The 26,205-nt window shown below is 46.2% G+C and overlaps 1 protein-coding gene across 4 annotated transcripts in view; it reads right to left on the bottom strand.

The window, feature by feature from the left end:
* The window catches only part of UBE3B (ubiquitin protein ligase E3B), a 51,802-nt gene extending 25,879 nt beyond the window's left edge, over positions 1-25,923 (bottom strand). For all 4 annotated transcript variants that reach the window (XM_021703423.1, XM_021703424.1, XM_021703425.1 and 1 more), the window contains exons 1-15: positions 25,805-25,923; positions 22,057-22,159; positions 20,616-20,797; positions 20,339-20,459; positions 18,923-18,982; positions 18,398-18,502; positions 16,671-16,767; positions 15,274-15,359; positions 14,315-14,397; positions 8,688-8,793; positions 8,265-8,385; positions 7,140-7,317; positions 5,175-5,338; positions 4,310-4,477; positions 848-1,019 (exon numbers count right to left, since the gene is read on the bottom strand). In XM_021703423.1, the coding sequence (XP_021559098.1) occupies positions 848-1,019; positions 4,310-4,477; positions 5,175-5,338; positions 7,140-7,317; positions 8,265-8,385; positions 8,688-8,793; positions 14,315-14,397; positions 15,274-15,359; positions 16,671-16,767; positions 18,398-18,502; positions 18,923-18,982; positions 20,339-20,459; positions 20,616-20,776 (1,622 nt within the window). In that variant the 5' untranslated portion in view covers positions 20,777-20,797; positions 22,057-22,159; positions 25,805-25,923. The remainder of the gene's footprint in view (positions 1-847; positions 1,020-4,309; positions 4,478-5,174; positions 5,339-7,139; positions 7,318-8,264; positions 8,386-8,687; positions 8,794-14,314; positions 14,398-15,273; positions 15,360-16,670; positions 16,768-18,397; positions 18,503-18,922; positions 18,983-20,338; positions 20,460-20,615; positions 20,798-22,056; positions 22,160-25,804) is intronic.
* Positions 25,924-26,205: the final 282 nt, after the last annotated feature.

Below are 26,205 nucleotides of genomic sequence, written 5' to 3'. Positions count from 1 at the left end.
TTAGTGTCTTCTACCCTGAACATAACTGTCTGGGATCCCTTCTCTCTTATAATTCTTTACCAACCTTTGGGAAAAGGTGGAATTAAAAAAATACCAAACACACAAGTAGACACATAAGCTTAAAAAACAAAGGAACTGAATGGGACTCACATTTGCTAATGCTCCACTCTGTGCCAGGCACTGTACTGAGAACATGACGTTCCTTTTCTCATTTACTCCCTATCAGATTGCTAATATTATTCCCATTCTATGAATAAGGAAACCGAAGCTCAGAGAGGTTAAGCAACTTGCCTAGGGTGAGTTTGATAATCATAAGCATCACAGACCTTCCTGTATGCCAGGGACTGTGCCAAGCACTTTGTGTGCATTACCTCTTTTAATCCTTACCACATGGCCAAGAGGCACGTACTACTGTTATTCCCATCTACAGAGGAGAAAATGGAGGCTCAGAGAGGCAAGGCCCCCTTGCCCAACGTGTCTCGGGAAGTGGCCGACCCAGGATTTGCCTCCCGGCTCCCTGGCTCTGAAATCTTCCAGGTAACTACCTAACCCAGTGAGTAAATGGTGGAGGTGTGACTTGAACCCAGCCCTGGGAGACCCCCAAAGCCCACACACAAGGGTACTGACCCAGCTCCCCTAGAAGGATGGGAACTAAGAATTGCTGAACCCTGACTACGTGCCGCCCACCTTGTATTGTAAATGTTTTCTGGCCTAATTTTCCTAATGACCCTGCCACAGGGGTCCGAACGATGGCGGTAATCACATCAGCAGCAGCTTCCTTACAGCACTGTGATTTGGCTTCTCCACATTCGAGGAAAGGAATGGAGGCCCACAGCAGTCAACCTACGTGATGAGGTGCCGGGAGCAGTCACAGAACAGCATCAGCATGGCCAAGAGCTGCTTGGACTCTTCAGTGTCATTGTTGAGGCATTCCAAGAAGAGCTTTAACCCTCCGTGGGGCCCCAGCTCACAGATAAACGCCCACAGTTTGGGGAGCAGGTCATCAAGGTAAGTGAGACCTGGAAAAGGATAGAGAAACCCAAGCTTCAGGTGGGGGCTCCATCTGGTCCACGGTTTCTCCTACCCACTGGGGGAACAAAACGCTTACACTTCTAGGGTGCAATCACTAAGAAAATCATTATCCCCATGAGAGTAATAATCACAGTAATAGCTAATATTTCATGGGTGCTTTCCAAGTTTCAGATATCAATCTAAAACTCTGCATGTATTATCTCCTTTCTATCCTGTGAAACCCAATGTTACCTCCATTTTATAAGAGAAAAAAACTGAAGCAGGGAGAGGTTAAGTAATTAGCCCCCAACCACTCAGCCAGTAAGTATCAGAGCTAAGAAGAGAATCCACATCTGTTTGACTCAGTGTTTATATTTTAAATCAGGGATCAGCAAATTTTTCCTGGAAAGGGCTAGAGACTAAGCATTTTTTTAGGCTGTGTGGGCCTGGCTTAGCACCCTGTCACACTACTGAAAGCTACCAGTGTAGCACAAAAGCAGCCACAGACAATATGTAAATGAATGGATGGGACTGTATTCCAATAAAACTTTATTTGCAAAACCAAGTGGTGGGCCACATTTGGCCCACAGGCTGCAGTTTGCAGACCCTGCTTTAAACCATCTTTCAGGCTCACCTATATTTATCAAAGCTTTCCTCTCCTCTACTTCTATTATTCTATCCCTGCTAAAAATGGGAAAGCAATGAATGACTGTAGCGGAGATCCTGTGAAGTGTCTCACAAACATTTAACCCTGGGTGAAGCAGAAGACATTTTAGATCTGCTTTCTGATGGCCTCAAGGCCTCAGACACACAGGCTACAACACTGTTACATTTTAAGTCTATTAATACAGCTATTGACTCAGAGAGCCCGGCTCTAAAGTTCCACGTGTCTCTGAATATACAATAAGGTGTCTGTCTCAAATTTTTCCTCATATTTCACTTTATATTTGAGTCCTTATAATATCTCTCATTTTACAGAGCACTCTGAATTACTTAATTGTGAACAAAGAACTGTTTGGGGAAGATATATTTGCCTGGAACAGGGGCAGGATGACACAATCAATGCTGCTATAAATGCTTAGACTGGGGTGGCCTGAAGGAACCATAGAGGAGGCAAAGAAACGGGAGCGCCCACTTAGTTATTATTCCTAAAGGTTTGAGCTCACATTTTCAAGGTAGCAGAATGTGGTTATAGAATGCAGAGACCAAAAAAGAAAGAAGAATGCAGAACCCTCACAATTTGAAAATAGAGTAAGAGAGAAACAGAGTGAGTAAACTGTGGAGACCACAAATGTACTCCCACAGGACAATTAGGAAGAGCAACTACTCTCACATTATGTGAATGGTCCTCATGGTGTGGACGAGAATACTCATTTCCAGCCTCAGACACAGATTCAACCAGGGCTGCATCTGCAGCAACTCCAATAGAAATGAAGATGCAGGGCTCTGGAGAGCTCTGCCAGGGGCCAGCACGTGGCTCTGGGCCACCAAGTGCATGTGAGGAGCATGAGCAAAGAAGTGTATTATCTTCTACAATCTGCTTTGCGTGTAGCTGAACAGATCGAATACTCTACAAACACTTTAGACTAGTTTACCTCCTTCTTAAAAGGATGTATTTTCAACTTAGCCGAGAAAGCTTCTTTCTGGGTGCTCTCACTCAGACAACAGGGATGCCTGAATTTGTGGTCACCTTAAAAAGCTGAGCACAGGCCATAACCTAAAAGTCACATCACTCACTATGCTTCTCAAACCCTCACAGTGGGTGCTGGGGTGCCAGGCTTGGTCTAGACCCGTTTGCCTCTTTTTGCATTCTCCTGATGGAGCCTGCCCTGGGCCCACGGTTTTACATGACACCCCTTTGTCTGTACCCCCACAGTATACTCACATGCCTGCTTGGCACCTCACACGCATCAGAGCCAAAGAGAACTCGTCGTTCCCCACAAGCCCCACCCCCAGCTGGCTGTCTCCAGCTCAGCAAATGGTACCACCATCCACACAGGCTGCTGGAGCCAACACTCTGGCCTCACCTTTGAGGCCTTTAGCCTTCACTCTTCCAAATCCAATGTACCTGTAAGACCTGTAGACGTGACCTCTGAAACATGTACAGAGGCCCCTGCTTCCCACCCTGCCAGCACACCCATCCTGTGCTATTCAACCAGAGACCGTGCTGCCCCAGGCGGCAGCTGGCAGTGTCCGGAGACACGCAGGGCTGGCACAACCGGGGAGGGGGCAGCACTACCGGACGCCGGGGTAGGGGCCAGGGGCTGCTAACCACCCTACAGCGGACAAGACGGACTCCACAACAAAGAATTTTTGGGCCCAAGAGTGCAGCAGTGCTGAGGCTGGGAAAGCCCGCTCCAGTCCAAGCCCACACCGTCTCCTTACTTCCGCGGTCACAGAGCCCATCATGACAGTAAATACGCTTTTCCCTTGCCTACAGCTCACCTCCCTACTCTTAGAATCCTCTTGGGAAAGGGACCCTGGCTGCCTTGGTCACCTCTTCACCCCCACGGCCTGGCACAGACAGGTGCTCTGTTAACGTCTGAAGATGAATAAATATGTGTGAAAGAGAGAAGCAGTGGCAATCTATAATTTAAAAAAAATGTAAAATGAAACAGAAAAGTTCTTAACCCTTTATGCAGTCAACAGCTTCATGGCCTACAGACTTTCTGTCCTCATCACACCAATTCATATGAATAAGTCCTGCACGGCAGTGGGAAGCCCCAAATGCCCAAGCCCCGTGTTCATGACACACACGACTTTCTTCCTTGCTCGGCTAAGAAGGAAAACGTTGGGCACATCCGTGTGATGAGATACTACGCGGTCAACAGAAATGAAATTTTGGAAGAATTGTTGACAATGATAAGATGCTTCTAAAGTGATGAACAGAAAGGGAAAGGTAAAACTACATATTTCAATCTAAACATCCATATATATAAATATGGTACACTCAGGCACAGGTGGTTATCCTTGGACTATAGGATTAAATATGGTCTAAGTTTTCTTTTTTCATGTCTTTTCTAGTTTTCTATTCAGAAAAAGTAGTAACTTTTGAAGGCAAATTGCACTACATAATGGAAATAAAAGCCAGGTCACAGGAACGAACTGGCAGCGCTGGGACTGAGGTCAGTGTGAGCCATTTAACGGAGGTGTATCAACCTTTAAGAACAGCTCAAAAATACCCTCCCCTTCAAAACGTATCTTCTGAGCCAAGAAAGCTGGAAGAATATCAACTTTTTCTAAGAAAAATCATCCGCCAAATGTCAGAGATGGAAGATGCCGCCTCAGGACTCCGAACCTGTGAGTATCTGTAGCCGGATCTGGGTCAGAGTCGTCAGCGAGGTCTGGTAGAGGACACAGATGTTGCAGACCTTCTGGACCTCCGCAGAGTCCACACGCTTACCCCCAACAGGCCTGAGAATATTCCGAACGGATGCAGACTTCTGAAACGCACGCTTCAGGAGATCTGGCATGGAGAGGAGAAGGAATGGGTGAGCAGACGTTCAGCCATCTGTCTGGTTTTCCTCTGTAAAGAGCATTTCAATAAAGTGCCTGATTTACAGCCAGGCCTGGACGGTGGGGCGGCTGCTCTGACTCAAGTCATCTCTTTGGGACGAATTAGAAAAGCATTAACAATAGGCTTTTAGGTGCAACCCAGAGACCTCTTCAGAACATCAGAAAATATCTCAGACCAAGCCAGGTCTATTTGACTCCTACAGGGGATTCTTTTAACAGACCCCCTTTTACCAGGGAGATTTTTCTGATTAGGGGCTCAGAAAGGCTCGACTTCCCCTAAGAAATGGGCCTTCCTTCTTCGTGTTAATGAGTAAGAAAAGATCCACAAACCCCCTTTCATTCTAGCTACTAGAAATTCAGAGCCAAATGGAAGTTCAGAGATCCCCACTGTAGCCCTCAGGGAATCCATAATCTCTACACATGGTCTTGGTCTGGTTCACCTATTTAGGTTTCCCTGGTCCTTGTTTTCCATCCCTAAGGGTTTTCCGTTGCTCTTTTGCTAAATGTGAACTTGGTTGGAGCAGTCTTTTAACCTGTGTGGGAGAAGCTCGAGTGTCACAGAAGTGGAGGGGGCAGGCCCACAGGGACCACAGGAGCTGCACTGGAGCCAAGCAGAGCCCTGGGCTCCGCCCGCCCCAGCCACTCACTCTTCACAGGAAGCACATTCTGGGGGGATGCTGGCTGCACGTGGGCTGGCTCCTGGTTCTCCAGCAGCTTCTTGCTCAGGATGTCACAGAAGAAGATCCGGATCAGAGGCACCCCCCACAGGAACTGCAGCTGCTTGGTGATTAAGGGCATGGACTCATTAAGGCTAGGAGAGAGCAGGAGACCAGGTGGGTCAGTTCTACCTGACGGATGGCCACCGAAAGCTCTTAGCTCCCCACTGGGCCTTCCACGCGGGGGGCTGGCTATGGCCTGCCACTCAACATGGCAAATAAGAGGATAAAAAAGAGAAAGTGGGATCCACAAATGCCACTGAGGGCCTAGATGCATAAGGTACTGCCCTCTTTGTCTTCTCTGCCACCCTCCCCCGGGCTTCCTATGCCGCTGACAGCATTCCTGCTCACCCCAGGGCCCCAGGCTCTCCTCAGCACAGTCCTCCCAGACACCCCGTCTCAGTTCTTCATCCTGACCCCACCCCACTTACCACCCAGTCGACAAAAGCTAAATGATTCTTGTTGTACGGTCCTCTTCTTCACACCTAGACTGCAGGCCTGGCCCGCAAGTCTCCGTGCCCCCAACCTCCTAAGAGTCTCCTTGCCTTCAAGTGCTCCCTCCCCCAATCCACATGGCACCCCAAGCATCAGACTCCCTCCTGAAATCTGCCTTCATCGCCTCCCGGCTCTCCATCCCATCAAGGCTCCCTCAGGCTCCCAGCATCACAGGAGAAAGAGCCACCACCCACGAGCATGGGCCAGGCCTAGAGGCAGGCCCTTGACATACCTTATCTCATTCGGTCCTCTGAAACAACACTATCCGAGGACTGGGAAAACTGTCCCCATGTTTCAGGATTGGAGAGTGGGGTAAAGCGGCTTGCCCAAATCCCCCAGAGCAGACCAGGCTGCACAGTGCTGTGCTCTCCTGCCCCTCCTGCCTCCCACAACCTCCCTCCCGAGTCCCAATCACACATGCTCCATCCTCTTCAGGCTGGGATGTCACACAGGGACCTGCCATCGGCTGGTCATTTGTCTCTTCAACTGGATGCCTCTCAGGCACAAGGAAAAGGGAGACAATCTGGGGATTTCCTTCCCTGGCCCTCATTCTTTGCCTCAAGGGCAGCTGCCAGGGACCCAGGCAGAGATCTGAACAGGAAAACAGTGGGGAGCCACAGCCGCCTTCGCTCCTGAGACCTGCCTCATCTCAGTCAAGGGTACAGCTTTCATTTTCAAACTTGCGATGCCACTTCACTTAATTGCTCTTCTTGCCTAACTTTTTTTTTTTTTTTAAAGATTTTATTTATTTATTTGAGAGAGAGAATGAGAGACAGAGAGCATGAGAGGGAGGAGGGTCAGAGGGAGAAGCAGACTCCCCGCCGAGCAGGGAGCCCGATGCGGGACTCGATCCTGGGACTCCAGGATCATGACCTGAGCCGAAGGCAGTCGCTTAACCAACTGAGCCACCCAGGCGCCCCTTGCCCAACATTTTTAATGTTTTTGAGTTCTATAATTAAGAATTTTTAAACCGATATTCCACCTCTTGAAAAGGATGAGGTGACTTCTATCCCCTTTCAATCATGTGTCTTATTTCAGTATCTCCAAAATATGGCAGTCTAGGGAGTCAGGAAAAGCGATATTGAAAAAGAAAAAATAGTATTTGATAAATGAGGTTCACAGTTTACTAAAGAATTAAATACAAAAAAAATGACCTCAAAACAACTGCTGATATTTACAGGTAAAAAAAGAAACTGAAGGGATATTCACGCAGGTTGTCTCGGGGTAGTGGCATAATGGGGTGGTTTTTAGTCTCTTTTGGTCTTATCCAGATTTTATTCAGTGAATACATATTACTTTTGTAACAACACAACACAAGCTGGAAGAAAGGAAGGAAGAAGGGAGAGGTGGTGAGAGGCAGGCAGGGGACAGGAAAGATGGCGGTTTGCCTCCAGGACTCACCCGTAGTCCACAGATTGCGAGAACCAGCCAAGGACAGGGTGCCAGTGTGTCAGGTTGGATTTCTTCTGGGACACGTACTTCTGACAGTAGCACAGCATCTGGGTGAGCAAACTCACAAACCCTTCCGTCTCCTCCTCTAACACTCTGGGGCTGAGGGAGCCCAAGTGCAGGAGGTTGCCTACAAAGAGAGAAACAGAGTGTAGTGGGGCCAGGTGACCCACTGCGTCACCTTCACAGCCCTGCTCTCTGCCCAGGGCTCCTGCAGACAAGTCTATGTGCAGGAAGAAACTCCACGCAGAGAGGTGCCTGGCTTCAAATCCTGGCCCTGCCACAGAAGAGCTGCGTGCCCCTCAACCCACCTCTCCAACCCGTTTCCTCATTGTAAGACTGGAATAAAGCTCCCCACTCTTGATGTGAGGATTATATGAAGTAACGTAAAACATCACACAGAGGTGTGTGATCTTTAGTTAGCCTAACATTTTGATATTACACTAAGATTAAAAAATCAAGACCCGGTGTAAGAAATGACCTTTGGAAGGACATCTGAGCGTTCTGGGAAATCACTGTTGTCCAATGTTCACCGAAGTTATTCAATATGCCTTGTGTGAGGCCTCTCACCATAAACTCTCTTAAAATTTTGCCCCAAGAACCCTTTTCTATGTAAAATAAACTTCTTCTAAGTGATGAGAATTACGTACTATTGCTGATTTTAAATGCTTCTATCCATTTGCTTCTGTCCTGTCCTCATTTACAAGGAAAATGTAAAATAGATGATGCAGGCCCTACTCTGATCTAAACACCACCTAACTGTGCCCGTTCTTCTCTCTGGAGATGGAGAATTATCCAGGCGATTCACAGCATTTTCATTTTTCCCTTGGCTGCCAGGAAGCTGAGGGCCAAAATTTATTATTCATTTACAGTCACTCAACTAGGTTGCCCGGTGGATATATTTTCCATTGATTTTCAATTTTACGTGTCTGTTTTATCTATCTGGTTATATGTCTTTTAAGTACTTCCAAGTGTTACTAAAAACAACTCCTGATCTCCAGAACAGTAAAAAACAAAAACACTTGGGACTTTTCCCGACACCCAGAACACAGTCAAATTCCAGCCACAGATACTCACCCATTAGACAGAGCGTATGGCATCCTTCTAAGCTTTCACATACGTCACGGCATCGATCTTCGTTTCTTAAAAACATGATGAATTTACGAAGCATGTCATGAGATTCTAAAACAGTGAGGCGCTGCAAACAATTGCAGACTGTTAGAGCGGGAGCTGACAGGAAGAATTTCCCACCACAACATGAATGTGAAGGCTTGCAGATCAACACCTGGATGCCAAACGTGCCCTCAATGGCCAGGAAGAATACTAACAAAGATGAGAACCTGGTTCTCTGGCCTGCTAACATGAGCGTGCCTATGGTGGCTACTGGTTTAGAAGAAATCTCAGGAGAAGAAATGGAAATTAACAGAGAAAACATTTACTCTCTAATTTCTAAGAAGAAAGGCAAAAACGGACTCGGGGGGACATCACGGAGTCACTTACCTCAGGGGTCACTGTGCTGAGATGAGTCACAAGAGCAGGTACAGACATGATGTGGATGAGGAATGGCCGAATCAGATTGTCCGAAAATTGTGCGGCAATCACAGGGCTAGACACAGACAGATCATCTTATTCACACGGGTTTGCACGTCACCCCAGAGCCAAAGAACAACTCTGCCAATGCCCCCAGTTCCCCTGGAATTATGCTTCCCAGGACTTCTAGGAAAACTAGAGGCTGAAAATGAGGACACCTGCAAGGGGAGTGGCTGAGTCAGTGACAGTATAGTGGTAGGATGCAGCTATGAGACAGAAAGCCGTTTTGAAGTTTTACTGACATGAGCGTATACTCATGCTGTAACAACTTTAAGGAAAACAGGATGAGGAACTATGTCTATGGGAGACAAGAGAGAAGGTAGTGACCTGGAGGAAGGAAAAGAGCTTCTGGAATGCCAGCACTGTTCTATTTCTCAAGGGGAGTGGTCCTTATGCAGGCGTGTTTACTATGTGATAATTGACCAACAATTCACACTTCGATTAAGCAATTTACTGTAAGTATGCGTTATGATAATAAAACTTAGATATGTGTATATATAGATAAGCCCATAAGTATATACAAGTGAAAAAAACCCAAGAAGGACAGATTTAGAAAAATGTTAACAACATATGTCTGGGTTGTAGAATCAGGAGAGACATTTTTTCTTCCTTATACTACTCTATTTCATTCAGGTTTTCTACAATAAGCATGCAATCCTCCATAATCAGAAAAAAAGATAAATGTTACTAAAATAAGATAATGACCCCTACCTCACACCATATGTAAAAATTAACTCAAAATGGATTTTACACCTAAATGCTAGTTTTATAACTAAAACTGTAAAACTCTTAGAAGGAAACACAGCAGTAAATCTTTGTGACCTTGGGTTTGACAATGATTTTTTAGGACAAAAAAAAAAAAAAGTCACAAAATTTGGGGCGCCTGGATGGCTCAGTTGGTTGAGCGTCTGCCTTTGGCTCAGGTCATGACCCCAGGGTCCTGGGATCGAACCCCACACGGGGCTTCCGGCTCAGTGGGGAGTCTGCTTCTCCCTCTGGCTCTGCCCCTCCTCCTTGCTGTTGTGTGCACGTGTGCTCTTTCTCACTCTCTCTCAAAATGGATGAATAAAATCTTAAAAAAAAAAAAAAAAATCACAAAATATAAAACTTGTGGCTTCAAAAGACACCATTAAGAAAGTGAAAAGACAACCAGCAGAAAGGGAGGAAATATTTGCAAATTATCTCCTGATAAGAGACTTTTATTTGGAACATATAAAGAACTCAAACACTCAACAACAAAAGACAACCCAATTAAACAATGGGCAAAGAATGCAAATAGACATTTCTCCAAACAAAGAGATGCAAATGGTTAATAAGCACATGACAAGATGGTTAACATCACTGGCCATCAGGGAACTGCAGATCAAAACAACACGGAGGGATCACCTCACACCCATGAAGAGGGCTATGATAAAGAAGATAACAAGGGTTGGTGGGAACTTGGAGAATTTGTAACCCTCATTCATTACTGGTGGGAATGTAAGACGGTGAGGCCACTCTGTTTGGCAGTTTTTCTAAAAGTTAAGCACAGAGTTACCACCTGATCCAGCAATTCCACTCTGAGGAATATATACAAAATGAAAAGCATGTCCACACTAAAAACTTACACATAAATGTTCACAGTAGCACCATTCATGATAGCCAAAAAATAGAAACAACCCAAATGTGGCATAGCCATACCACGGAATATTACTCAGCCATAAAAAAGAAGAACGGATACATTCTACAACGTGGATGAAAGTGAAGGAAGCCAGGCACGGAAGACCACACTTTGTAGGATTCCATTTATGTGAAACGTCCAGAACAGGCAAATCCCAAGGGAGAGAAAGTAGATTAGTTGTTGCTGGGGGCATGGAAGGAGGGAGGGGGTGGGGTGGGGGGGGGAAGGGATGTGACTGGTGATGGGTATGGGGTTTATTTCAGGAATTAGACAGTGGTGATGACTGCACAACTCTGTGAATGTACTAAAAACCAGTTAACTGTATATTTCAAAGGAGTGAAAGGTAGGATATGTGAATTATAATTCAATAAAGTTATTTTAAAAAAACACCAGAGGTCATGCAAGAAAAAACAACAAAAAAAAGAACTTACAGGAGGAAATTGATCTCTTCTAGCTAACGTGCTCCAGTGGCAACAAGCAAGTATGTTACCAGTATTTAGACTATCAGAATTTGTATTATAAACTTCCACTTTCAAGGGTACCATTTTTGGGACCAGAAAACTGGATATGGCTGAAGTGCTCAAAACACCAGCGTCTACATCAACCACCTGTCTATAGGAGGCTGACCAGTCAAGCTAAACTCACTGAGCTGAGTTGGACAAAAGCGAATTCTCTAAAAAGAGAATTAAGTTACTTTCTGTATGTTAGAAAGAGGTGTGGATCAGGACTAAGCAATTACCTAGACAGAGGAAAAGCAAACCACAAGAGAACGTCAGCAAAACTTTAACTCATCACTTCCCGCTTCCAAGGGGACGCCGAGGGCAGGATCCCACCCTGAGTCATATCCCAGAGTCAATCCGCCTGACTGACCAGGAGTGAGGCGCGCAGGACTGCTAGGAGGCAGGGTTGCCTTGAGGGAGGCCAGTTTCAAAAGACCACACATATACACCAGACACTCCATTTCCCTCAATGCCATTATCTATACCCCCAGCATGAGGTCATCAAGAATTTCCTTTAGCCTTGTGGTTGTTGCACCTAAGCCCCCCAGGGTGACAAATCCTTCCAATGTCCTGTCAGTGGCACACTGGACAGGGTGCGCCTTATGTGCGGGTCTCAGTGTTAGGCAGGGCAGGGGAGCAGGGGAAAAGAGAGGTTCACTGCACAGTACCCGCCAACAGAGAGCTCATGCTGCAACCAGGGAGCGGGACAGGCACACGGGAAAAACAGAAACTGAGCCTGGGCAAACCTGGGGCCTGGGTAAGAAAGGGAACAGGGAGAATTTGAGAAAGTTCCCACGTGCACGAATTCTATATATATTGTACCTAGAATACAAAAATGTGTCCATACGGGAGGCAGGTAGGCAAGTGTAAAGAACGAGGAGTAAAGAGCATGGGCTCTGGAGTCAGACAGCCTGGGTTTAATTCCTGGCCCTGCCGCTCCCTGCTGTGTGAGCGGGGGCACATGGCTTAACCTCTCTGGGCCTTAGCTTCCTCATCTATAAAACCAAGATTAGAGAACGTGGTAAGGAGTCATATGTGTGAGTAGAAGTCTTAAAACAATTGTGTGGCCCATGAATGTTAGCTATTTGCATCATAAGATTTGGTGTCATGTCTAAACATATCATTTATAATTTTATAGACTTTCAACAGTTTATTCCAGTATGACAAAACCACTAGGTATCTTGTTTTAAAAGGTCCCGGCCATTTTCAATTACATACAGATATTCCGAGGGGGAGAAAGTGCACTGTTTAAGAAAAAGGCTTTAAAGCAGCCCGGCCTTCACAAGTGAGCCAAAGGACTCTAACGTACAGAGTGAAAAAACCTAAAATGATGGATGCTACCATATCCTTAAGGGAGAAGAAACGTGCTGGAATGGGTGGATGTGACCCTCTTGGTGAATCACACCATGAATGACAACCCTCTCGGGGCAGGGAAGGGACGCCAGAACAGAAGGAAGATTTGTGTTCTCAGGGAGACCTAGGAGGCGGCAGAGCTGCTGCTGTGCCCTGGAGCTCAGGCATCCGTATGTCAACCCTTCGCTGCCTCTGACAGAGGAGAGGGTGGGTGATGCTGGAATGAGCCGCCCCAGAAGGTGACTCAGGAAAAGAAGTTGAAGGAAACCTCCCACTGGAAAACCTGTTTGTACCTACATCCTACGACTCATTAAATACAACTCCTCTCAAGGTCTGCAAGGAAGGTCTAATTGTTTACTGGATAATCTGTCTAGCTCTGGAACTAATTATAGCATCACTGGTTGACACCTGCTCTTCGGTCTTAAGGATCTCGCCTCTAGAAACTAGCAGCAGCCGCTGACCACGTGTGGCTCCTGGGCACTTACAATGTGGTGAGTTCAGCAGCAGACAGGCTTTAAGTATAAAATCCACCCCAGGTTTTGAAGACTCCGTATGAAAAGAAAAAAACTACTTTTAAATAAAATAAATTATTTAAAAATACTGACTTCATGTAGAAATGATTATACTTCAGATACACTGGTTTAAACAAAATAGATTATTAAACTTAATTTCCCCTTTCTTTGGACTTTTTAAATGCAGTTCTCATTATATTTCTATTGGCAGGGCTGCTCTAGACCAGCCTTGTCCCATAGAACTTTCCGTGATGATGGGAATGTTCCTTTATTTGTGCGGTCCAGGAAGGTCATCACTGCTCAGTCCCATGTGGCCCGGAAGCACTTGAAACGTGCCTAAATGAGGAACTGAATTCTTCGTTGTAATGTATTTCTATTTAAACAGCCCCACAGGGTTCAGTGGTTAGTGGACAGCACAGTCTAGACCAGGAGTGGCAAAATATGGCTCAAAGACCCAATTCTGCCCACTGCCTATTTTTCTAAATACAGTTTTATTGAAACACAGCCCTTCTTGCTTGTGTATGTATGGTCTACAGCCGCTTTGTGCTGCAAGAGCAGGGCGGTTGTGACAGTGTGTGGCCCACAGAACCGAAAATACTATTAGCTGGCCCCTTACCGAAAAAGTTTGCCAACTGATATTCTAGAACATCATTTTCCAAAATAGTATTCCATAGAAAAGGACTCCGTGGGACATTAATAGACATGCTCCACCACTGAAAAATTAGGTGAAGGTATTCCATGTTTGGATATGTTTGGGCCAACATCAGATTAAACAAGCCCAAAGGTTCCTGAACCTCGGGACTTGTCAAGAGCTTCCTGAGGTCAAGTGCCCTGTGGATTAGCAAAGGGGACAGAGCAGGGAGCTCTACCAAGCTAATTTGACCCCAACACTCCCTCTGCCCTAAGTTATTATTATCTTAGGGATTAAGATCAGCAGGTTACCTTATTAACATCTTCCCCCAAGTTAGTGCTCCTTTCAACAGTTTAAGAATGTTCCGGACACAAAGACACAGCTTTGTGTACACGGCGATTCTCTGAATTGCAGGCATAATTTCTACATGGAACTATTTAGCTTCGTATGTAATTTGTATCTCCTAACTAAGTGAAGACAAACAGCACATCCTCTCTGGGCCTCCAGATTCGAACATTTTAAACCCGTGTTCACAACACTACTCCCTTAACCCTCTGCTTGGCCCTTTGCTGAGCCTCCTCCAGCTCTCGGGTTCTCTATATCATTTAAAAGCTCAAAAGGAAAAATGCTTGTGTCTCGGGCCCTTGGCACAATGAAAAGCAATTCACTTTGAAAAACTTCCTTCAAATCATGCTGCAAAAAATTCAGGGACACAGACAGAAAAGCTGCCACAGATGCGTCACGATCGGAAGAAAGATACTTCCTGTGAATTTGGACAAAGTGGGCAGCCCACACCAAACATAAGGAACAGGAGAAAAGGAAAGCGAGGGGAGGAAGCCTCCCGAAGTATGCCAACCCCTCAGATGGAGTTTACTACTTACCGCAGCGCTAGAGAAAAGGTTGCAGTTAAAGTGCCTTTGGACAGACAAGGCCGGGGTCTCGCCAGGCCACGGGTTAACAATATCTGGAAAAGAACATTTTAACTGGTCAGGGGACAACGCCAACTATATATTCACTTGTACGTAAAAAAGCAGCACAGAAGTAAAATGAGGGCTTCAGATAAAAAACTCTACTGGAATGTTTTCTGAAAGTGAAGGGAGAGCAAAGTGAGGGTTATTGCCTTCATGACACCTCTCTTGATATCGTATTTAAAATTTTGAAATAATAAAGAGCTAAAAAAGTTAACGGCCAGTGAAAAGAACACCAGACTTAAATCTTGCCTGTGTGTTCTTCCTACATTCTGGTATCCAGAAGTTTCCTCACAGAGATGAACGGCTGACGACACCACCTCTGGCCAGCATGCCACCTCACAGGGTTTGTTTGAGGAGAAAAGGCAACCCGATCAGGAAGGAGCCCATCTCAGTACCAGGCAGAAGGCAGGGCTAAATCAATGCAACTTCTTAAACTCGAAATTTCCAAAGTGCTTTTAAACAGCGGTTAGAGTTCTGACAATTCCCTGGGGGTGTGAGATGGCACAGTCAGGGGCAGTGTGGACAGAAGGTGTTTGAGGACACAGCAAGAAAGGTAATTCCAGACACCACCCAAGAAGGAACCTGAGGGAACCAAGCCCTGAGGCCTCCTTCCCAACTTTAAATGTCAAGTGGCTGGGTTATTCCTGGAGCCAAAGATGGAGCATGATAAAAGGATCCCAGGGCCACTGTCCTCCCTTGACACAAACCACAAGGGACTCAAGGTAGGGGAAGAGACAGGATGCCAGGCCTTAAACTCCCGTGAAAAGGTTTCTGTGGGGAGGGCACCAGATAGGCCGAAATCAGCTGTAAAAATCCAAGTTTAGGTAAGGAAGAACGAGGTCCCATGATAGGGGATGGGGGTCACAAACCTGCAGCACAGAATAAAATCCACGCTGGTTGAGATGTCCCATGATGTTTGCACAAATGTGGTTCATGGCTGGTCGAAGACTCTCCCCTAAATGAAGAAGGAAGTCTGAGAAAAAAGGCTCTGGCCTTACTGTGAACCTTTTATATGTGGTACAGAATATCACGGCCCAGGCCCGAGGCCATAAAGAAAGTAGATTTTCTCTGGCTTGCTTTCCTACTCTCCCCGCTTTGGTTCGGTACCAGAGTACAGGGAGAGGCCAATCTCCAAAATTCTCTCTCCCAGAAGGTCCAGCTCAAGTGTCCCCTCTTAGGTGATGAGTCCTGTCATTTCCCTGGCCAGAAGTAACGTCCCCAGCCTCTGAGCGCCTGTAGCACCTCTCCTGATTCCGAGGGTTTGGCACTTTCTGCTCTCTGTGGCTGCCTCCTATCACACTGGGATATGAGCTCCCTGGAACTCAAGGCCAGAACTCACCCAGTTTTAAACCACCCCACAATGCCCCTGCCTTAAAATCACCCCTCCTTCTTGGCCGGGAGCCTCTGCACATACAGTTGCCTCCGCTCTCAGTGTTATCCCTCCTCTTGGCCCCGTGAACGCCTACTCTCCCTCCGGCTCTTAGCTCAGACATCGCTCCTGCAGGAGAGCCCGAGCGCCAGACACAGCGAGGCAGGTCCTCCCCCATCCGCTGAATGCTCTCGCCTCCTGTACCCTTCCTTCCAAGCACTTGCCACACTGCTGTCAGGACACGTATGTGCTTACGTGTATAGTCTGCCTATGTGCATATACAGTCACAGATCTGTGACTTCCCTTTGGAGTCTGTCTCCCTCACCAGACTCCCTAGTGCTCTGAGGAAGGGCAGGCACACAGCAGGCGTTCGGCACCTAAAGCCCTCCGAGGGCAGTGACCTCTCTGTCTCTGCAGCGCCTGCGCGGTATTTGGCACGGAGAAGGCTATTTGCCGAACGGATGGATGAAGTGAATGTATGAAACACGTAAGGCTCAGTGCACTATCCGGGGAAAAGGAGGCAGCTTCACAACACAAATTTTATGGGCAAAATAGAATTATTTGCTGCTCAGTGATTCTGACATGAATGACAGGCTTGAGCAAATATTATTGCTTTGAGGCTGAGGTGCTAGGGGGTTTTAAAAAAATGAGATCAGAAGGGCCAAGCCTTTAAACATAAACGCAAAGAAAGGAGAAATTGTAACACGACACTGAACATATATTCTGGATACTGCAAATGCTATCTGATGGCAGCGCCAAGGGCATCTTCATTTGTACAGTTTTAGGTCTTTCCCTGAGGCTTACGGCAGTGAACAAGCTTCTTAAAAAGGTGAAAAGGTCCCCAAGCTCACTATGCAAATGCTACTTGGGAAAGGTTTTGAAGCAAGCCCCACAGACCTTTTCCACGGAGAATTTTCCACGTTGAAGTGTCTGTGAAGGTGACAAGCATTGTGAGGTACAGCGTGATGAGTCTGGAGTCCTGTAAAATTTCAGGCTGGAAACAATAAAGAGACTGAGATTAAGACATATGCCCTCCAGTCTCTGACAGCCGAGCATCCACTTACAACCTACCTGGATGCACTCGGCCTCTGAAAAGTGAGTCAGGACTGTCCGAGTTTCTTTTTCTGTTGGGGAACGACCACTTTGGGAGTTAAATGACAGAGTGCTCAAGCATGGAATCTGAAATGCTCTTGGGAATTGAGAATTCTTGGAAAACAAGCTGACTGGAGCTGGCTTGCTGTGTGTACGTATGTATGCGTGCATGCATGTATGTTCAGTAAAGCAGCAGTGTAGAAATCCAATTGAACATTACAGGTACTCTAGGCTCAGATGGCTAGCTTTACCACTGCCTAGCTGTGTGATTTAGGCCAAGTCACTTACCCTCTCTGTACCCGTTTCCTCAGCTGTTGACTAGGGGTAGGATCATTGCTTTCTCCATAGGTTTGTTGTTAGAAATATATGGATTAATGTATATAAAGCACTAAGAACAGTGCCCGGCATGTAGATAACTCTATGGAATACTGGCTATTATTATAATCATAATTCATGCTTGTTGCCAGGTCAAGGCCAAGTGAGTCATTCACAAGTGCCTTGAGGGAGATGGCTAGGAATGGATCACTGGAGGCTCTGGGGACATCTGCTCCATCACTCCACTACTACCTGAGTCATTGCCAAACCTCTCCCGGCATCGTGCAAAGTGAAAATGTCTGCCATTTGCAACGACTCACACCTCTGCCCACCTTCTCATAACACAAATGTGAGTACAGGACCAGGAAGGGCCAGTGGCAGTACCCCATCCCTCTTGTCACTGTGACCAGCTCAAGGTTGAGACCAGGATCCCACTGCACCTTTGAGTCCTCCCAGATTTCTAAACCAGTGGGGAGGCCTCCCTTTTCTCTTTGGTCAAGATAGGGTAAGGATGTGAGGCCAGAACTGCTAGCTACCGTGATTCCAAAAGGGAGCAGGGATGAAAGGGACAAGAAGGAGAATCCTAGAAGCTCCTGGTTCTGGACATCCCTGGCTGCCATGTTACAGAGAATATTCTTAAAAGATATTCTCTTTCTTGCTTAGCTTGTATGTATCACCAGCTGCACTCCTGTTTGGTATCTGCACTTGTAACAAGAGGCCTGACTAGTACAGTAATATAAACAATAAGTTATCCGTTGTATCAAAAGAATGGAAAGAAAGCCAACAGGTTCCCAATGTTCAAAATACTGCACAGGAAAGAAGGGCTTATTCTGATAACGGTATCTAACTTGCTCTCTCTCAGAACAAGGGCTCTAATAATTTCTTACTAGATTTTTTTTTTTTAAAGATTTTATTTATTTATTTATTAGAGAGCGAGCGAGAGAGAAACAGCATGAGAGAGGAGAGGGTCAGAGGGAGAAGCAGGCTCCCCACTGAGCCGGGAGCCCGACATGGGACTCAATCCCAGGACCCTGGGATCATGACCTGAGCCGAAGGCAGTCGCTTAACCAACTGAGCCACTCAGGCGCCCTTTCTTACTAGATTCTGACAAACTTCCAAAGGAATAACCTATGAATGAATCACGAGGACTCTCAAAATATATGCTAAAGGCCTCCAATGAGAAGGATATATTTACAGGTGTCTTGTTTTGTTTTTACCTTGAGCTGCTCAAGAAACTCACAGCAATACCAAAGAATGTGTTTGATCTGTTTAATCCACAGGAGGGTGAGATCCTTGGAAAGAGCCAGGGACACATACCACACCTACAAGCAGGAGAAAGAGAAACATAATGGGCAGGTACGGAGACCAAATTACATACATTGTAGCTACTGGAATGGGACCAATTTGTTAGGTCCAGTGCCAGAGAAGGCAGTGGAGATGAATGGGTGAGTAAGCAGCAAGCAGTATTTATTTTAATGCTAAACCCAGAGATGAAATAGCCTAGTAAGGGAATTTAGCACCCTGAGTAAGAGGTAAGAGCAGACCATAGCTCCTGGACAATGAAGAGACTAAAAAAATCAGTTGCACTTTGTTAACGTTTCGATTCATTCCTTACACACAGGGCTGTGTGTACCTATGCAAAGTCATACCTAACAAAATCCTAACATTCAGCAGGAACTTTCAGAGCCAAAGAGACCGGCCTGAGAGCTTCTGGGAGGCTGCCCAGCCCCCATCCCGCTTACCTTGGGTTCATTCTCAGCATCCATGCTGCTCAGGATGCAGCGACACAACTTCTCAAATCTCTGCAAAGAGGCAGAGTGGGGGTTATAAATTCTCACAACCAACGGTGAAATGGGAAAGAAGCAAGTGTCCTGTGGGCACCTGGCACATGCAGGCACTTGCATGGAGCCAGATGACTCACATATCTGATCATATTTAATTCCCTCTCATAGATACGGAAACCGAGGATCAGAAAGGCTCATGAAAGGCTCTCAAACTGGTGGCCCACAAGCTGGATGATACCCACACCTGCGTTTCGGACTGGGGCTCCTTTGGAAAAACGAAATCAATCTGGCAATCTGGGCCTGCACTCCTGCAAACTAGAAGCTGTCCCCTGAATCGTGCTCTCCCAGGGGCCATTCTGTAAGCACCATGGACACGGACTTTTGCCTCACAAACTGTCACATCATTTTTCTCTTGAAATGCAAAAGGAAGGAAAGTGGAAACTAAGTTACACTGTCTATCCCAACCCTGGATCCACCCTCAAAAGTGCCATGGCCCTGGGCAGCCACCTCATTACCCAGAGCTATAGTTTCCTCATCAACAGGGGTCACCTCACTGCACCTGCCTGTCCTCATCTGTGTGTCTGTGTGTCCATCACCAGCATAATTCTGCCTCTCTCTGGGCTACAGGCTCCACGGGGCTAGAGACCTTGCGCATCTTGTTTCCTTCCAGGGCCCCAGCGCCTCGAGGAGGGTCTGGCACAATGGGACACTTAGCAGTAATGAATGTCTAATCCCTGGGAGCACAGAGGCACTCCTCAATGGTCTCAGGAGTCCTATTACAGACAACTTGCTGCTCTAGGCTGATCGTTCCAATCCCAAAGGTGCAACCAGCACATTTTGTTTGTGGTTTATAGGATTTGAGAGAAATTTCAAATTAGCTACCAATTTTTACAAATGAGCACAGGATTTCCAGCACCTCCTTTCCAAATCAGAGTAGCAGTCCACCACTGGCTGGAACACAAGAGTGGCTGCCCACTCTTGGGCATGCCACAGACACCATCACTCCCTCTGATATCCTCACCATCTCCCATCCCCACCATCTCCCGAGGGGTTACTACTCATTAGGATTTCTGTTATGTTTTGTCCTGTAAATGGCTTCTTTCACTCATTCACCTAACGCCTAACCTGCCTGGCTCCTGTTTGCATCTGAGTCCAAGTGCTTATCATAGTCAACGTGAAAAGAACCGTGATGATTCTCAGCAGCACTGGGCACAATGCCTACAAAACACGTCCCAAAGAAACAGAAAGGGCAGGATGTGGCAGTCACAGAGTCTATCTCGCAGACTTGCTGTAAGGCCTAAATGAATTCATATTTATAAAATACTTTAAAAAGACCTGGCCGATGGGGAAGCAGAGTGTTCGCTATTGTTTTACCTCATTATCCTCTTTAATTCTGAACAGGAACAGCAGTTTCCTGGCAATCTTAAAAATACAAAGTGCGCTTCTTTTACTGGACTCAGCATCATCTACTTTAAAAAACTCATCGATCTCTCTCCTGGGGAGGGAGGAAAGGATAAGAAAAAAAAAGGAAGGACATTTTAAATTAGCTCACAGCAGCTGGAAGGCTTTTCAAGAACTATAGGAGAAAACACCACCTTTTCTTACTATTAATTGGGAGCAAGGGAGAATGTGCTGAGTCCCTGGCACCCACCTGATTTCTCTCTGCAGCCGACTCCGACACAGGAAACTCCGAACATGGGCCTGAATCTCAACGGCTGCCCGCTCCCGCTCCTTCTGCACGAGCCTTTCCTCTCGAGCCTGACGGGCCCTATCGATGAACCATGCTCTCGAGGTCTGAGAAACGGTGAACATGTTTGCAAACTTGCACGAACCCTGCAGGGAAAATGGTGAGCAGCCTCTGTAGGTCATTCCAGGAAAAACACACACAGGAAGGGGCTCAGGAGCCAAGGGCGGGAAGGCACTTGGGCAGCAAAGAGCTAGTAGGGACCCTTCTGCGCCCTCCAAAAGGGCTAATAGCTCTCCTGGCACAAGTCCCAACTTCCTATCGGCTCCTTTCACGTGACTCATCTAGACCAGCGATGCTCTTTCCTGTATTAAATAATTACATCTTCTTAAGAGAAAGAGCACAGCATCTGCCATAGGGTATGGGCTCCGTAATCGTTTAACAGATGAACAAAGCATGAATTGATTCCATCCATAAAGCTCTAATGCAAACCAGGCATCCTCCAGGTCAAAGGTTCCTAGATAACCGAATTTTCTGGAACAGTCTAACACTGAGCAGTCAAATTTATTTTGCCAAGACTTGGAGGAAAAAAATAAATAAACAATCATTTACTGTCATTATTTCATTCAGCCATTCATGCAACAAATATTTACTGGTACTTATCTTGTGCCTACCACGAAAGAAACCCTTAATTTTTTTGGAAAAAGGGACGTTTTCATGCTAAAAAAGCCAAATGTGATTCCAGAATGGAAGACAATCTGTTAAATTGAGTATGTTTGGTTTTCTGTAGAACTTACTCTGCTGTCCTGACTGATCCCATCTTGCCAACGGCCGAGGAAGGCTCTGGAGCAGAACTCTGCCATCCACTGACTGGCATGTTTTGGACAGAGCCTCTCAATTATCCATTACATTTTTATCTAAATCACCAGTAACTGTCTTTTCTCAAAGGGGTGGCTTTGGCTATCAGCCTAGCGCACCCAACACTGGTCCAGGGAGCCTCCCACACTGAGATGATTTCTTTGGATGCTTGAAAACTGTCATTCTGTCCCAAATATATAATCAGCCCAGCTGACAAAATAAAATCGATTACTCAGAAATCCAGACTTCAGGAAAACAATCTCTTTACTATGTTACCTCCCTCAAAGCAGTGCCCATGTGAAAACACCATTAAGAATAAAAAGCTCATTCAGGGCTCCCCCCATGTCAAACTACCGAGGGGCCTCTGTGGTCCCTTTTCAACAGGGATTCACATCTGTTAAATAACAAGTCTTTCCCAACACGTGGGTCTCTCATCAAATGAACAAAGCCCACCTGATCACAGAAGGGAGGGTAAGAAGGCAGGAGAGGAAAAGAGAACAGTCTTCTCAATCACCTGCTCTCTCTGCCCAAGCAAGTCTGGAGAGCTCACCTGAGGACCTGCCTGTGACACAGAAACGCCAGGTAATCATTAGTGATGTTGTCGAGGACTCACAGCTGAGGGCAGCTTCTTGCTTCAGAGAAGCGTGTCTTTTCTGGCAAAAGCAGAAGGAAGAAAAAAAAAGTCCAGATTCAGGGTTAAGTTTTTTTTTTTTTTTTTAAAGATTTTATTTATTTATTCATGAGAGAGAGAGAGAGGCAGAGGGAGAAGCAGGCTCCCAAGGAGCAGAGAGCCCGATGTGGGACTCGATCCCAGGACCCTGGGATGATGACCTGAGCCGAAGGCAGACGCTTAACCATCTGAGCCACCCAGGCGCCCCAGGGTTAAGTTTTATAGGTAGGGCATCCTAGATCTTTCCCACTGAATAAAAATAATAAAAAATGCTTCTGGCTTAAAACAACACTAGTGTCCTTTTTAGTTAACGTCTGACCTAAATGTTATACCGTATCTCCCCAGGCCTTCAGTTTAAAGGGAATAGACTGAAAACAATCCCAGAGAAGCTGAATTAAAGCTGTACTTGCTTTATGATAGTAAGAACAGAGGGGACGGAATGTTAAAAAACCACTGAAAATTATGTTTGACATTTTTTAACAATATGAAAAATGTTTACGCCGGAGAAATGAAAAAAGAGCTGGCTGTGAACCAATATGATCCCAATTACATAATGAAAAAGAAAAATGCATGTGCACACAGAGGCACAAAGCTGGGAAAAATACACCAACATGTTGAGGGCGGTTGTTTGAGGTAGGAAGTTCTGTTTCCTTAACTAGCCTGTTTTCTAAAATTTCTGCAGAAAGCACATGGTGAGGCAGCATGGCACTGAGAAGCACACATGCTTTGGAGTCACACAGAGCTGGAGCCAGTCCCCAGCTCTGCCAGGCACTGCAGAGAAATGCCTCAGAGGCTTTCTGCCTTCATCTCTTAATTGACAGAGGCAAAGGGGGACCAAATGAGATGGTGTATGTCAAATACCTATCAAGGTGGCTGACAGAGTGCACAGCCAATAAGTAATCAATGCATTATTTTTACAGACATGAATTTTGGGGTTTTTTTGTTTTGTTTAACTTCTTTGGTAGGGGCGCCTGGGTGGTTCAGTTGGTTGAGTGTCTGCCTTTGGCTCAGGTCATGATCCCGGGGGTCTGGGATCTGGCCTTGCAACTGAGTCGGGGCTCCCTGCTCAGTGGGGAGTCTGCTTCTCCCTCTGCCCCTCCCCCTGCTTGTGCTCCCTCTCTCAAATAAAATCTTTTTTTTTTTAAGATTTTATTTATTCATTCAAGACACAGAGAGACAGAGAGAGAGAGAGCAAGAGCAGGGGGAGAGGCAGAGGGAGAAGCAGGCTCCCCGCTGAGCCAGGAGCTGGACATGGGGCTCGATCCCAGGACTCTGGGATTATGACCCGAGCCGAAGGCAGATGCTTAACCATCTGAGCCACCCAGGCACCCCTCAAATAAAATCTTTAAAAAAAAAAAAAACAAACTTCGGCAGAGGCTCTCATCTGCATAGTCACACAGGTTCTTTGGGTAGGAAATAGTGCTGGGACCAGTACATTCTTCACCCATTAAATTTTGTCCTATCCCTGGGTGCACTAAGATTCACCAGTCCTGTCACTTGGGCTAGGACCCTATTTAGATTGAGTAACAGCTTCAAGCTCCTGAGAGCTGCCAAAGAAAGGGCCCAAGCCATCAGTACAATGGTCTGATCATTCTTTAACATGTAGACAGTCCCTCATGGGGGGTGGTGCGCACAAGCTGTGAGGAGGAGAGTGAGCCTCTTCTCAATGGGAAAACCGGAGGACGCATAGGCAAACTGTGACAAGGTAGCTGTAAGACTACCTCAAAACTTTTACTTCTCCCAGGGGGCCTTGCAGAACAGCTCTTCCTTGAAATTTCCATCCCCTCAGTAATACTATACGTTTCTGTTTACACCATAGTCTGTACTTTGCAGTTTTTCTAATTCCTTCTTATTCACTTCTTCTATGTGCCTAGAATCTACTAGTTATCAAAGAAATAAAGCTCATTATGAAGTCTTTATATATTCAAAGTTACTGTAATGAAAGATTACACAAACTTTGACATAATCAAAGAAAAGGCTGTATGTAGTAGAAAAAACCCTGGATCAAAGTACCCTTGGTTCTTTTTAGTTCTGATTCTACCTCATTTGGCCAAATTGCTTATCCGCTTTAGGCCTTAGTTTCTTTATCTGTAAGTTGAGGATAATAGTACCTACCTCCTAGGGGTGCTAAAAGAATTAGTTGAAACATTTACACTTCTATTGTGACCTAGTCAACATGACACTGTGACAGGATTAAGTGGGAAATTTTTAACAAGGAGTATCTGAAAGCAGATAGCAGGTAACTGAGCTTTACTGTTATCATCTAGGCTTAAAAAACAAACAAACAACAACAAACAACAAAAAGCTTACCATCCAGTTAGGGAAACGATATATGTGGAAAAATTAGAAACACAAGAGGTTGGTGATAACCAAGATTATTTAAAAAGCAAAAAGGAAAACAGTTGATTAAATATCCATTATGTGTCACGTCCCTTCTACATAGTAAGACCAGCAACCATGTGAGATCATTTAGTTATGTCCCATAGTCCATGTTAGACCATTATTAAGGGGCAGAGCCAAGATTTTAATACTAAGAGACAGGACTCAGACGCTTTTCTACTTCTGTATTCCCATGGTATCTGCTCAAAATCAGTCTTCCCTGGATGAGGTCAGCTTCATGGAGAATTATGAAAGAGTCCAGAGGGTATCATCCAAAGGTGAAGCATCATAAATATCAACTGCTGTCTGAGCCCAAGAGGATTTCCCCCCTATGGTGGAAGAGCTGGGCAGCCAAGTTTAGTGACCACCACCATTTGTTAGGGGGGTTCATGTATCAGACACTGCACAGATATTTAACTAATTTTGTCTTTCAACAGCTCTTGAAGGTCTCAGGGGTCCAATTTTTAAAGAATAGGCAACAGGACTTAGACTATTAAGAACAACAGCTATCATTTATTGAAAGCTACAGCCTATCCAGGTACGTGTAATTATCAATCCCACCTTCACACAGAGAAAATGAAATGTAAAGGGGACATGACTTGTGAGAGGTCACTAGACTCCTGAATTTGAAGCCACCTCTAACGCCAAAGCTATTAGTTAAGTGAAACAGACAAGATCAAGGGACTCCGTCACTCACAGGACAGCAAAGAAAAGCTGAGTAGGCAAGGCTGCCGCTAGAGCTAAGTTTGCGTCCATTTACACCAAGTTTTTCTTATTGAAATCATTAACACCAGCTGTCTCTACTGAGAGAGCTGAGTGTCAGATACTAAAACTTGTTATTACACAACCTCCTCTGTGAAACGAGCTAATTACTCCATTTTACAGAGCAAGAAACCGAGGCTCGGAGAGGTGAGGAAACTCACCCAAGGTCACAGAGCGAGTGAATACGACTCGAACTCCGGTTTGGGTGACTCCTGAGCCCAGCATCTTCCCTCGGCATCAACACAATAACAAATCTTTTTCACCCAGCATTAGTCTGTCTATAAATAGCCTACCGTCCCAGAGATGAAAAAGGGTGGAAACGGCTACGACGAGATTCCCCCTTGGAACACGAAAGCCAGTCCCCAACACCTGCCCTCCGACTTGGGGAGGCAGGGACCCGGCCAAAGGGCCACCTCCCTCAAAGTCCCCCCCACCACCCGGAGAACCCCCCAACCCTGTTCCCACTCGCTACCCACAGGCCGTAGACCTTTATCCGCTCGAGGCCCCCGCGCTCGGGGTCGAGGCCGCAGCTATCGCCGCCTCAGCCCAATACCTTCGAGCTTTGCCAGACCCGGGGCAGCGGCCGAGGCCCGACCGCCATCTTGCCCCGGGGTGTCCGCTCTCAAAGCTCCGCTGGGAAGCAACTATCCAGTTCCGGTGAACGACAGTTCCGAAGAGCTTCTGTACCCGGGAAGGACGACCTCCCTGCATCTTTCCCTCCTCTTTGGAAGGTGAAAAAAAAGGGGGCCATTCAAGAGAGGGTTAGTGCCCGATCCAGCCAAGAGAAGATGCAACCCCCTCCAGCCGAGCAGCCTGGAGGGAACGCAGCCAATGTGTAGACTTACGACGGACCCTTTAAGACAGCACCCTCTGAGGGGCGGAAGCGGG

Source organism: Neomonachus schauinslandi, chromosome 14 (genome assembly GCF_002201575.2).
Source record: "Neomonachus schauinslandi chromosome 14, ASM220157v2, whole genome shotgun sequence".
Taxonomy (NCBI): Eukaryota; Metazoa; Chordata; class Mammalia; order Carnivora; family Phocidae; genus Neomonachus; species Neomonachus schauinslandi.
The sequence above is the reverse complement of the archived record's forward strand: the minus strand, read 5'-3'. Positions and strand labels throughout refer to the sequence as shown.